We start from the raw sequence: 13,314 nt of genomic DNA, 5'->3' as shown, positions 1-13,314 counted from the left end.
CCCGTCTTGGGCATTCACAGTCTCAGACCACAGCTGCGCCCAGGTGGATGGGCCACTAGCGGGTGGGCTGGACCCTGGCTGCTTGGACGGCAGGCTCTGTGAGCCCTTGCCTGCCCTGGCCTCTGTCTTGAAACCAGGACAACCTTGGACTTCAGCTCTGATCCCAAAGGGCCTCATGATGGACCAGACGTAGAATGCTGGGAGCATCTGGGGCCGATTTCACCTTGAAGAAGGCCCGGCCCCACCCTTCTGTCTCCACTTCCCATGGCAGGAACCTGAGTGGACATCCACAGGAGGGGCTGGAGGGGTTTCCAGGTCCTGCTGGCTGGTTAAAGACCTCTGAGGTGAGGTCACCGTGAAGAGTCTGTGTCCCTTGCTGCGCTGGAGAAACCCCCGGCCTGACGAGGGTATTCCCCAACCCACAGGCCATCCTGGCAAATATCTCCGTTGGATGTTTGCATGAATGATTTGACTCTTCCTGCTCCCCCTAAAATTTCAATACAAGCGACAACCTCCCCTTTTCCCATTGACAGAGCTCCTGGGTGTTTAGAAGGAGTTTTCATAGTGGAAGAATAATTTAACCTCTTGAACCTCCTCCCACTCTCCTTTTTCCCCTCCCCTCTGGGTCAGGGTCATAGCACCTAGCAAGAAGGTCAGAAGCACGGACTCCTGGGTGGCTCAGTTGGTTAAGCAGCTGCCTTCGGCTCAGGTCATGATCCCAGCGTCCTGGGATCGAGTCCCGCATCGGGCTCCTTGCTCGGCAGGGAGCCTGCTTCTCCCTCTGCCTCTGCCTGCCTCTCTGTCTGCTGGTGCTCGCTCTCTCTTCCTCTCTCTCTGACAAATAAATAAAGAAAATCTTTAAAAAAAAAAAGAAGGTCAGAAGCACCTTATGGGGTAGGGTCTGCGGCACAAGCATCATGATCATGCTGGGACAGGTGAAGTCACCAGCTCAGGGGTAGAACCAGGTGCCTGATGCCAACCTGGGTGTCTTGAGCAAGCTCTCAGGGCCTCCCCAGAGACCGGGTGGAGTCCACGTTCCCAGGATCGGAGGCTGTGTATTTCCAAGAGCTAGGCAGGTGTATCTACGGGGAAACGCCAGTCGGAGAGGACGGAAGAGGGGAAGCTGGGGCAGGTGGAGGCTTGCGTGGGTCCCTCTGCTCCTGGGGGTCTCTGAGGTCTCTGGTATGTTTCTAGGCGCCTCTTTCAAGAAGCTACCCCTTGCTGCGCCTCACAGGAACTAACAGACGCCTTCTCTCCATGCAGATGAGGCCTCATCCCGTCTTGTAAATATTTGATTAGATTTTTGAAGAATGAATTCTGTATTTGGAAGGCAGCGCCAGAAACATGTTGCTTCTTTCCCGGGAGGCTAATGGGGCTTGGGCTCCTGGGAGGGCCGCGGCTCCCAGGGGCTGCTGCAGCCTTCCCTGCAGTGACTCTGGCCTGGCTCAGCCAGAGAGCGGCTGTGAGTACGCCCAGAGTCGGGGCTCCAGAGATGGCAGAGCTGGGAGCTCAGCGTGTTAGGGCAGGAGCAGCCCCGGCTGGCCGCTGGAGCACGACTCTTTCTGACCAGGAGCCACGGCAGGAAAAACACTTTACGTGGTGACTCAGTACATCCAGCCATGGGTGTCTATTTAAATATAAATATCTTTAACTGAAGTATCCTTTCCCTGCTAGGAGGTACTCTTTTTTTTTTTTGGATGCTTTATTTTCTTATTAAAAAAAAATGTTATTGTGACCCATCAAAATGCAGTCTGAAAAGCTCTGCCCTAGGTCAAATGTTTTTCATGAAGGCTCCATGGGTGAGTTTCGGGAGGGGCCCACCATGATGATGGTGTTAGTGATAGCGATGATGGTGGGGCTGATGGTGCTGATGGTGTTGGCGATTGTGGTGATTGTGGTGATTGTGGTGATGATGGTGATAATGGTGGTGGTGGTGATGAAGATGAGGATGATGACGATGGTGATGGAAATGATGAAGGCAGCTGCAATGCACTGAATCAGGCACTGTTTTAAGCACTTTACGTGGATTAATGGATTTAATCCTTCCAAACAACCCTATTTTACAGATGGGGAAATTGAGGCACATAGAGAAATTGAGTCACTTGCCAAAAGTCACGCAGGTAGGAAGAGGTGGACCTACTCTCACCTAGGTCTCTCTGACTCCAAGATTGCCTTGAAGTTGGGTATAAAATTGTGTATGCGTGTATGTGAGGTGCATTTTCTATTATGCAAGGGCCGGCCTCTGTGGGTGTGTCAGTGATAGGAGGTGTCTTCTGAGGGGACTGTCCCCAGACCAACCCACCCAGATGCTGGTCCCCAGCCCTGAACACCTGGTCTCCTCCCTTGGCAGGTACTTCCTGCAGTTGGGGATCCCTCGGGCAGCCCAAACCCAGGGACGCAGACAGCCCCTCTGTGACTGCTTCTCACCATCTGTTTCTCCTCCGAGGGCCTCAGAGTGCAGATCCCACACCCCCCCTTCACAGGTGGTTCTCCTGGGACCCACTCGTGTCTGGGGATGAGGGAATCTTCTCGGCTCCTCCTACAAGAACAAGGCAGGAAACGCAGTCCCCTTCTTCAAGGCCAAAACTTAGGCTCTGCCCACTTTTAGTAAGTTCCTCTGGGCAGGAGCTGGGGGCTGTCTTTGGATCTGGGCATCATCCTCGGTTTCAGAGTTCAGGCTGTGATCCTCACGCAGCAGGAGAAGTCCTGTTTGACATCTGTTAACAGATGGATTCATTCATTCATTTATTCCCCGCCTCCAGGCTGGTCTGGGTGCGCAAGGTGAGAGGCAGTTTGGGGCAGACAGGGCTTTGAAGGATAAACGTGGCGTGAGGTCAGGGGTGGGCAGGAGGAGAACAGGAGGGAACCGGCATTCCTGGCAGGAGTCCCAGGTGAGCAAGGCTAGCAGGGGAGGGGATTTGGCATGTGTATGAAATGGCAAAGGACTCGACCCCCAAACGGCCGCTGCATAAACCCACGTTCCAGAAGATGGCACTGTAGGCATGAAGGCTGAGGAGAGAGGGGGTCAGGTCTGGGTTCAAACATGACTTGCCCCACCTTGGGCACCTCACTGCCCCTCACTGAACCTCACCCAGTCTTTTTATCCAGAAGGTACCATGGTGGGACTGAATTAGGGTTTCCAAATGGTGTTCCGTGAGATGCCCAGGGTTCCAAAGACATGCTTTGGGTGGCTGCCAATAGGTAGAGCAGTTGGGTCAAGAGCCAGAGGTCTCAGCCTCGCCATGAAGAACATAGGGGCCATGAGAGGGATTTTAGGGACAGCTTTGGGCATGTGAGAGAGACCTTGAAGACGAAAGCCCGGCCGCACCGCTGACTTGTACTGTTTGTGCTGGAGGAGGTAGTGAGGGGCCCAGCCCGGGAGTCAGCACACCCAAATCCCAGGCTAGCTCACCTCGCTGAGCCTCTGGGTCCTTATCTGTAAAATGGGGACACTTAGTCCTTAATTCCCAGGGTTCTCGTCGCAGGAAAACCATCCCTGTAAGGTCCTTAGAGGGCACCTGACAGAAAAGTAGGTATGCAGGGAATGTAGGCAGTGAGTTCTGTGCTCAGCCTCCTCATCTGTAAAAGAGAAAGAAAGAGACCTGTCTGCCTACCCTGGCTGCGGGTGTGACGGTCCCCGAGGCGGCAGAGGGGGAGGTGACGAGAGTGATGACGGAGATGGTGGCGTTGATGACTGTGTCAGTGTCCTGGGGCCCCATCACGAATCCCCACACATGGGGGGGCTTAAAACAATAGACATTTATTCTCTCACAGTTTGGAGGCTGGAAGTCTGACATCAAGGTGTCATCCCCATTTGTCCTTCTTGAGGGCCCTGAGGGAGGACTCCATGCCCCTCTCCCAGCGTCTGGTGGGGGCCACCAGCACTTGGCACTCCTTGGCTTATAGACAGCATCACTCTAATGTCTACCTCCATTGTCAATGGCCCTTTTCTCTCTGTGTCTCTGTTTTCACCTGACCTCTCATAAGGACACCCGTCACTAGATTGGGGGCAGGCCCTAACCGAGTATCACCTCATCTTAACTTGATTATATCTGCAAGGACCCTGTTTCTAAATTTGGTCACATTCATAGGTACCTGGGGTCCATACGTCAACAAACGTTTTTGAAGGACACAATTTGACCCACAACAGTGGTGATGCTGGTGCTGGTGCTGGTGCTGGTGCTGGTGCTGGTGCTGGTGCTGGTGATGGTAGTGATAATGGCGATGATCACGATGTGGTGATGGTGATGATGATGATGGTGACTTTGTAAATCCTAAAAGACTGTGTTGATGTGGGATCTTATAATGACTTAGGCCCAAGAGAGCTTCATAGTAGGGATGTTTTGTGAGAAATCAAAGCCCAGGGCGCCTGGGTGGCTCAGTGGGTTAAGCCTCTGCCTTTGTCTCAGGTCATGATCTCAGGGTCCTGGGATCGAGTCCCGCATCGGGCTCTCTGCACAGCAGGGAGCCTGCTTCCCCGCTCTGTCTCTGTCTGCCTCTCTGCCTACTTGTGATTTCTGTCAAATAAATAAATAAAATCTTAAAAAAAAAAAAAGAAATGAAAGCCCAATCAAATGGCTTTATGTTGCCCATATAACTGAGAAGGGCAGAAGTATGGTGGGTGACTGGTACAGTTTTGATCCAGCGGGCTCCCTTGGGCCATGTGGTTCAGCCATTGCCCTTTGAGACAGCTTACTAGCTGCTAACAGCTTCCAAGGCGAGAAGCTCACTGGTTGATATGCAGGGGTGAAAACATCCTCTCTCTCGTCATTGAAAGAAGAAATATCTGGGATTCCCACCAATGGGAAGGATCTAGGCTTCATGTTCACCACTGAGCCAATCCAAGGGAATCATTGGCATCATTCAGTCTAGGTCTAAGTTGAGATTCCATCAATTGGTCTGGGTCCCTCTGGTCCTGCCCTTAGAGCTCGGGATGGACTCAGCCCCGCTGGGAGCTTCAAGGGAAAGCAGGAATCAGCTTCCTCCCCTTGGAAGCCATTCTTTTGGACTGGGTCTCCACCTGCCCCAACTTGGGCAGGAAGACGGAGAGTGTTTTCCTGGGAGGGGTCGGGGGGCATGTTCTTCTCTGAATTTCCTTAGAAGAGTTCAGAGAATGAGAGGTCTTCAGCTGATGCTGATTCTTTTTAAATCTTCTTTTTAAAAGTTTACAGAAATAATATTTATTCATCCTAGAGAAACAGAACCTGTGTCGAAGGAAGGGGGAAGAGAAGAGGAGGCCAGAGACATCTCACAGCCTGCGAGTGGGTCAGGATTCTGGCTAAGTCCAGGCCATCCCCACCTTTACGCTGAGTTTCTAGGGATCGAGCCTGCCCTGGAGACCATCTGGCGCCGCGGTGGCTTCCCCTACACGTGACGGTCCCGCGCTCTCTCTGAACTGCCCGCTCTTCTTCCGTAGGCAGCCGTGGTTTTATGGCTGGGGCTTTAACCTCCCACGAGGCCAAGCACTGCTAGAGAAATGGAACCTCATTCCTGAAGGCGTAGACATCCTGATAACCCATGGACCGCCACTAGGTAAGAGTCAGCTGCCCCCTGCCTTGGCTGGCCCGGCCCCCAGCGGGCCTGCTGGTGCTGGCGGCGGCCGCCGGGGGTGTGGGTGTTGAGAGGCAGCGTCTGGCCCCACCTGAGCACGGAGATCAGCCTTGACGAGCTCTGTTCTGAGTCTGACTTGCTGTGGCACTGGGGACAGTCTCCCCATGCCCCCCTCATTTCCCCTACTTTGTGCTGGGGGTTCAGCATGTTACCTCGGGGACTCCTTGCAGCCCCCCAGGGAGGTCAGCATCAGCTGCCTCGTTTACACCTGTGGGCTACTGGAGCTCAGGGACGTGGAGAGGCAGGGCTGGGCCCTAGACCTGCATCCTGGGGACGGAATACCTTCAAGGTCACTCTCTCGGCTCTGTCCTGTATGCCCGCACCCGTCAGACACCCGGGGACCCGCACCCGCACCCGTTCCAACAGTCCCCAGGGCCTGTGGGTTCCATCCTCAGCAGGCCTCGTCCCAGGCTCCACTGCCCCCCGCCCTGGTCCAAGCTGATGTCCCCGCTCACTTGGTCTGTTTCTGGGCCCTACTGGCTGTCCCTTCGGGGGCTTTCTCAGGCCTCCCCTCCCCCTTTCCTCACCCACACTTCCTGTCCATCTGCACATCCCTCCGATTCCAAACTGGATCCCAGCTCCTTCCTCTCCTCTGCACTGCGGCTGTCCCCACCTGGGTTCCAGCCAGTGTCTTCTGTCCCTTTGATGATTGCCATGGTCTCCTCGCTGGTCCCCTGGTCCCGGAGTCTTGCCCCTTCCACTCCACTCTCCTCAGATCAGGGGAGGGCGTTCTCTGAATTGGCAGCTAGCTTTGCCATGCTGTCCCTCTACAACACTTCATAGCTCCCCTAGGCCTTAGAATGCCGTCCAGACTCCCAGCAGCCCTGCCCCTCCCAGCCTCCTCCTCCTCCTGCTGCCTCCACAGAACTTGCCATCACTCCCGCAGCATTTGGGGTCCAGGGCGGGCAATCCTGGGCAAGGGGTAAACCTGGGCAGTACTTGCCTCCAGGGTTTATAGGCCGTGGGGTAGAGGGGCGTGGAATGGCCAAGCCTGGTGGGACCTTTCTCTCCTTCCCTCCCTCCCTCTCTGTCTCTCTGTCTCCCTGTCTCCCTCCCTTTCTCATCACTAAGGCAGTGGCAGGGGCAGCCTGCCTCGTTTGGGGACTCAGAGGCTCCCCCTTCCCCTTCCCAGCATGCAGGAACCTGTCTCCCCCACCCACACCAAGGGGGGCCGAGACGAACCCCAGCAGCTCGCTTGGAGTCATTGATTACTCTTCGTTTGCGCAGCCGTGTGCGAATAATGGGCCGCCGTCTGGGGCGGCTCCGGGAGGCTGGCGGTGTGGGCAGACCCTGACCCAGACGGGAGCCAGGCTGCGGCAAATGGAGTTCATTTTCATGATTTTGGGGTATCTGTTTAGAAAGTTTCCGACGTGGAAATCTCGCTCCTGGTTCTGCTCCGCTGCCAGCCCCTAGGATGCCCTTGGGCCTCCCCTGTCCCTTTCAGGCCTCGGTGTGCCTGACTCTGCAAAGGGGGGATGACACTTTGGAGGCCGCTTCAAGCACAGGTCTGGGCGGGCTCACTTGGCCCCCAGTGCCCGGCCCACTCTGGACTCTTGTAAGCCAGGCTCTCCGGGTGGGCCTGCGGAGGAGGAAGGGCGGGGCTGCCAGGCCCTGGGCAGCGCGTGGCCCATTCCTCGGCTTTCCCTCCCTGAAGGCAGGGGCCAGGCAGCTTCAGGAGAGCCTGCTGAGGCCTCTGGGGTCAGGGTCCACCCGGGGCTGTGAGGCTTGGGCTCCGTGTCTCTGAGACTCAAAAGCTGCCGTGTGGGGCCTGCAGGGCTGGGGGCCCAGCCGTCTGACTGCTGTCCCTGCCCCGCTGTCATCTCCTCACACAGGCTTCCTGGACTGGGTCCCCAAGAAGATGCAGCGGGTGGGCTGCGTGGAGCTGCTCAACACGGTGCAGAGGCGCGTCCAGCCGCGGCTTCATGTCTTTGGCCACATCCACGAAGGTCGGCGCGGGGGTGGGGAGGGGCTCCTCAGGGGCTCTGTGGAGGGGACCCCGCGCCTCCCTCCCACCCGGTCACCTCCTCCCTGCTCTCAGCCCCTTCCTGACGTACGCTCTTGTACGCGCTTTGTCTGCACTTGGCCATCGGTGGGCTACCGCTGAAATGGTTAACAGTGGGAAGACAGTTGCAAAGTCTGGCAAGACTCAGGGCTAAGTTTCACTCCCTGGGAGTGAGGCGACTCCGCCTGGCTGCTGCCTCTAGCCTGGGAGGCTTCTGGAATGTGAGCGGGAGGCTTCCTGGAGGAGGAGACATTGGATGGAACATGGAGGATGTGTTAGGTTTGGTAGGCTCACTGTGAGCTCCTTAAGACTGGCAGTTACCTACATCTATACAGCCTGGCATACAGTTGGTGCTTAATAAATGTGGAGGGCCCCGTGCTTGCCTGAGATATTCTGGTGGCACCTCACCTCCACCCCCACCACATGCACATACAGACCTGGTATTCTGACTCTTCGTGGAGGGTGGGGACACTTGTTTTGTCCACACAGTTGGAATGGTGGGGGGCGTTCAGTTCCACTTGGGGGGCAGTGGGCAAGGCGGGTGTGATGGTGCTGGGTGAGGTCAGCCCACACCCCCACGCCCTGCACATAGGGCTTTCCTTGTTAGCCTGGAGCCCGATTCTTCAGCTTGGCAGACCCCCTCCTTTTACTCCTTTCAGGCCTTCATCCCGCCCGCCCGAGGCCGCACTGCCCCATCCCACCCTACTTGAAAGCACGTGGGCTCCCATGGGCCATGGGGACGGATGTGGTTTCCCCCAGAGTTGTCTCCCAGCCTCCTGCACCTATGTCCGTGTTAGGCCGGGGTCCCCGGGCCTCACATATGCTTGGTCTGCATCAGGTCATTTTCTAGCTCAGAAGCAAACAAGCCTCAGCCCTTTCCCTGAGGGCTGCTGCATGGTGTTGTCGGAGGACAGAAGTGATCAGACCTCCCCTGGCCCTGAGGAGATCACAGAGGGAACCAGATAGGCAGTCAAAGGCAGAATCTGAGAGGTCATGGGACGGGCAACCCACGTGCTGTGGGATAGCCATATTGCCATCAGTTTTTGCAGCCCAGACGTGCCATCAGATCCCAGGTGATGTGTGACCCAAACCACACTCCTGCACGATTGTATAGGCAAAATGGGGGCTCCTGAGAGCGGGTAACCCACAAGAGGAGGGGAAATGGCCTTTCTGGCTTGGAGGTGATCTGAGCTGAAGGCTGAGGATTCGAACAAGTAGACATGGTGGAAAAAGGGTATGATGACAGCAGAGGCTAAGAGAAGAAAGTACATGATGATGGCGAGGATGGTGGGGAAGGTGATGATCATGACGGTGGTGGTGGCGGTGGTGATGGTGACGATGGTGATGGCGATGATGGTGGTGATGGTGGTGATGGAGATGAGGGTGGCTATGGTGATGATGGTGATGGTGATGATCATGACGGTGGTGAGGATGGGGGTGATGGTGATGGTGATGGTGATGGTGGTGATGGAGATGGGGGCGACTTGGTGATGGCGATGATGGTGATGATGGCGATGATGGCGATGGTGATCATGACGGTGGTGAGGATGGTGGTGATGGTGATGGTGATGGCGATGATGGTGGTGATGGTGGTGATGGAGATGAGGGTGGCTATGGTGGTGATGGTGATGGTGATGATCATGACGGTGGTGAGGATGGTGGTGATGGTGATGGTGATGGTGATGGTGGTGATGGAGATGGGGGCGACTTGGTGATGGAGATGATGGTGACGATGGTGATGATGGTGATGGTGATCATGACGGTGGTGAGGATGGTGGTGATGGTGATGGTGATGGCGATGATGGTGGTGATGGTGGTGATGGAGATGAGGGTGGCTATGGTGATGATGGTGATGGTGATGATCATGACGGTGGTGAGGATGGTGGTGATGGTGATGGTGATGGTGATGGTGGTGATGGAGATGGGGGCGACTTGGTGATGGAGATGATGGTGACGATGGTGATGATGGTGATGGTGATCATGACGGTGGTGAGGATGGTGGTGATGGTGATGGTGATGGCGATGATGGTGGTGATGGTGGTGATGGAGATGAGGGTGGCTATGGTGGTGATGGTGATGGTGATGATCATGACGGTGGTGAGGATGGTGGTGATGGTGATGGTGATGGTGGTGATGGAGATGGGGGCGACTTGGTGATGGCGATGATGGCGATGATGGTGACGATGGTGACGGTGGTGATGACGTCAATGGTGATATCTCACTGTGTGCTCGCCATGTGCTTTCCAGGCACTGGGCTGAACGAACACTGTATGTGGATTATCATTGCATTTGCCCCTCGTAGCAGTTGGGGAAGGAGCATCTGTCATCACCTCTATCTGTAGAGGAAGAGGCCGAGTTGAGGGTTTCGGTAGCTTGTCCTGGCCTGTCGAGCCTGCTGCAGCGGAGTGCTCTCTGACTACCACGCCCCCTAGGCCACCTCACGGCCCTAGGTCCTGGCCTTACTCCCTCAGCCCTGACGGCTGTGCTTACTTTCCAGGGTACGGTGTCATGGCAGATGGGACGACCACCTACGTGAACGCGTCTGTGTGCACCGTGAACTACCAGCCCGTGAATCCGCCCATAGTCATTGACCTCCCCACACCCCGGAACTCCTGACTGCCCCTGCTGTCTCAGCCCTTCCTGCTCACATCAGCTACACATGCCTGGCCGAGAGCACAGACCCCCAACCACCCTCCCTTCCATGCAGACCAGCTGCCTGGCCGTGGGGAGCAGCCCAGCCGATGGGTTGAGGCCTTGGAATGAAGAAAAGCTCCCCTGACTCTTCAGCCTCCGTCACCTGGAGTCAGGACCCTGTGGGTCCCTGGCAGGGGTTCTGTGCTCATTACTGTTTTCTGCGTGTACATTTCTGCGTGTACCTTGTCAAAGGACCTAACAAGCTTGCGGTCCTGTCCTGCTTGGGAATTGACGGACTCTTCATCCTTCTCAGTTGGACCCACTCGTGGGCTTGGGAAGCCGCTGCTCCTGGACACACTTTGGAAGTTCTCGCACAAAATCTCCCTCTAACCGAGGGTCTGTGTGGCAGCAAGCCCTGGGATTGGGGGTGTGTGGGAGGTTTTGGAGCCTGGGTGCAAGTGGCACCCGTTCCCGCCCCCCGCCCCCCACCGGGCTTTGGGGAGGAGATGGGCCTGCTTCACAGATGAGGCCCTTGAGGGAGCGATCAGGGACGTCTCAGGAATTCGGGCCACAAGGCCAACAAGGCCAACAAGCCGTCTGCCTCACCTCGTGACCCCGCTTTCTTCCTGTGGGCATCTTTGCCATCTTGAACAGTGGCCTGAGCACCTCAGGTGCTCGCGTGGAGCCTGGACCCGGGAGAGTGGTTCTCTAGAAGGAGCCATGTGGGTGCCCAGGACCAGATGGAAGGTTCCCGAGTCACAGCCTCGCGGGTCTGAGCAGCTCTGCAGAACTTGGCAGGCTGGCGGGGCTGCAGACCGAGGCCCCCCTGCCACGTGGTTGTGCCCATGTGGACGTGCGCGCGTGCTTCCCCTTACTGTCCTCCAGTGGGGTTCCATTCCTCAGTGCGGTTTCTCGTGCACCATTTCGGTTCTGTCTGTTGGACCCACAGCCGAAGGGGCTGAGTGGTTCCTGGTCCTTGCCAGTGTGTCCTGTTAACGGGAGGGTGGCCCAGTGGCAGAGCAGGCCCTGGCGCTGGCAGCTTCATGGAGAGCGCCTTTCCTTTTTTTCCTTTAAATTAGTACTGGGTTTGGGGAGGTGGGGGGTTGGGCTGAATCTGTGAGGGCAAGGGAACCAGCAGGGTCTCATCGGAGCGAGGCCAGGGAGGCGGGATCGCCCCGTGCAGGGTCCAATTCTATCTTTATTGAAATTTTTGATATTTTGTTCATCATGGATATTTTTCTGAACCGAATTTGATTTTGAAAGACATGGGGTTAAAGAGCATCCTTTCTCTCTCTTGCCCAGCTGTTTGGTGGCTCCTTAAATTGGGCACCTGAGAGGAGGACCTTATTCACCTCACCCTCAGCCCAGCCCTGGGGCCAGCCCTTACCACGGCCCGTTGCAGATACAATCTTGATTCATGCCAGGCGGTCCTGCAAGGTCAGCTCTGTTGGCTTGATTTTAGAGATGAGGAGATTGAGATCAGAGAGGAGACGTCACTTGCCTGAGGATGCACAGCTCAAAGGGGGCAGAAGCCGGACTTGAGCCTTAGTGTCTGGCTCCAGGGCCTCTGGTTTGCCGGGACTCAAAGCTCCGCCCCTCCGAGGCAAGGCATGGTCCCAAGTTTCTCTCTCCCTCTCTTTTTTTAAGGGTCCTGTTCAGAGCCTCTCTGGTCCGTGTCTCAGAGAGAGCCCCTGGAGCGCTGAGGGATCCTGTTCTCTGAGCCCAGCACCCTGGCATCCCAGGAGGCCACGATTCCTTCCCTGCTCCCACAGGGGTCCCCATGGGGCAAGGCTCACTGTCCACGAGGGGAGTCAGCCAGCAGCAGTGCGCTCTGTGGGGTGTGCGACTTCGGGGACTCTGTTTGACCGAGTGGTTCCTGGGTGAGGATGTTTACAAAGTCTCTGGGGAAGCCCAGATGCACGGCGTATGGGCACACGTCGGGTGGAGAAGACACAGGCCCTTTTAGTCACCTCTACCGAATTTCTATGCGGACCAAGAACTATAAACTTAAATAAATTTTTTTCCTAAGGTATCTTCAGAATATGGTGTATTTTTATGTGGAAAAGAAAAGTTATGAAGGCAGCTGTTACTTTGAAAGAAAATTCATTAAAAGTCCTTGAGGTATGAAAGATGATGGCGTGCTCCTCAATCATTTTGGCATAACTTGATTGTGGCTGTAATTTTTTTTTTTTGTCAAGCATGTCAGACAATAAAGTCTTTGTAAAAAGAAAGAGATGTCCACGTGACGCCTCTTCCTGTGTATGTCTCTGGGTGGCCTGTGAGGCACGTTGGGGGAGGAATGGCATCCTCCCGGTCCAGTCCGGAGTCCTGGACAGAGTTCAGAGGCCAAAGACCGTGGCAGCAACGGGCATCCTTTTGCTTGCTCCAGCTTCCCCCCGGGGTGGGCCAATCTCAGAAGTGGTTGGCATGGGCTATTCTGTGCCCTATGAAGTTCAAGTATGCTGACTGCCTGATTCCTCAAAACAGAGTACCTTGAGATGGTCTGAGCTCTGGGACCTTCCCCGAAGCAGTATGTTCAACCTAGCTCTTACCACACTAAGGGTCCAGGTGTTGCCCAAGAAAAGCACTGACAGATATAATGACTCCAGTCTCGAAGCAGCCTAAGCTGTATAAGTTCCGTCATTTCCTTCCTTCCTTCCTTACATCCATCTGCCCATCCATCCATCCCTCCACCCATCAGTCTGTCCATCCATCCGTCCACCCATTGGTCTTGACTGTCCATCCATCCATCCATCCACCATCCATCCGTCCATCCATCCATCCATCCGTCTGTCCATCCACCATCCATCCATTCATCCATCCATCTGTCTGTCCGTCAATCCATCCCATCCATCCATCCATCCACCCATCAGTCTGTCCATCCATCCGTCCACCCATTGGTCTTGAATGTCCATCCATCCATCCATCCACCATCCATCCATCCATCCATCCGTCCGCCCGTCCGTCCATCCATCCATCCAGCCATGCATCCATCCTCCACCCAGCTATCCAACCACCAATCCACATTCCCTTCATTGATCCATCCGTCCCTACCACAACTTTCACTG

The 13,314-nt window shown here is 55.7% G+C and overlaps 1 protein-coding gene across 1 annotated transcript in view; it reads left to right on the top strand.

Annotated features, from left to right (window-relative positions):
• Positions 1 to 12,375, top strand: part of MPPED1 (metallophosphoesterase domain containing 1) — a 61,630-nt gene extending 49,255 nt beyond the window's left edge. The window contains exons 4-6 of the mRNA XM_044228179.1: positions 5,417 to 5,532; positions 7,443 to 7,556; positions 10,110 to 12,375. Of these exons, the coding sequence (XP_044084114.1) occupies positions 5,417 to 5,532; positions 7,443 to 7,556; positions 10,110 to 10,228 (349 nt within the window). The 3' untranslated portion in view covers positions 10,229 to 12,375. The remainder of the gene's footprint in view (positions 1 to 5,416; positions 5,533 to 7,442; positions 7,557 to 10,109) is intronic.
• Positions 12,376 to 13,314: the final 939 nt, after the last annotated feature.

This window comes from Neovison vison, chromosome 12, assembly GCF_020171115.1.
Source record: "Neovison vison isolate M4711 chromosome 12, ASM_NN_V1, whole genome shotgun sequence".
NCBI classification, from domain to species: domain Eukaryota; kingdom Metazoa; phylum Chordata; class Mammalia; order Carnivora; family Mustelidae; genus Neogale; species Neogale vison.
The sequence above is the reverse complement of the archived record's forward strand: the minus strand, read 5'-3'. Positions and strand labels throughout refer to the sequence as shown.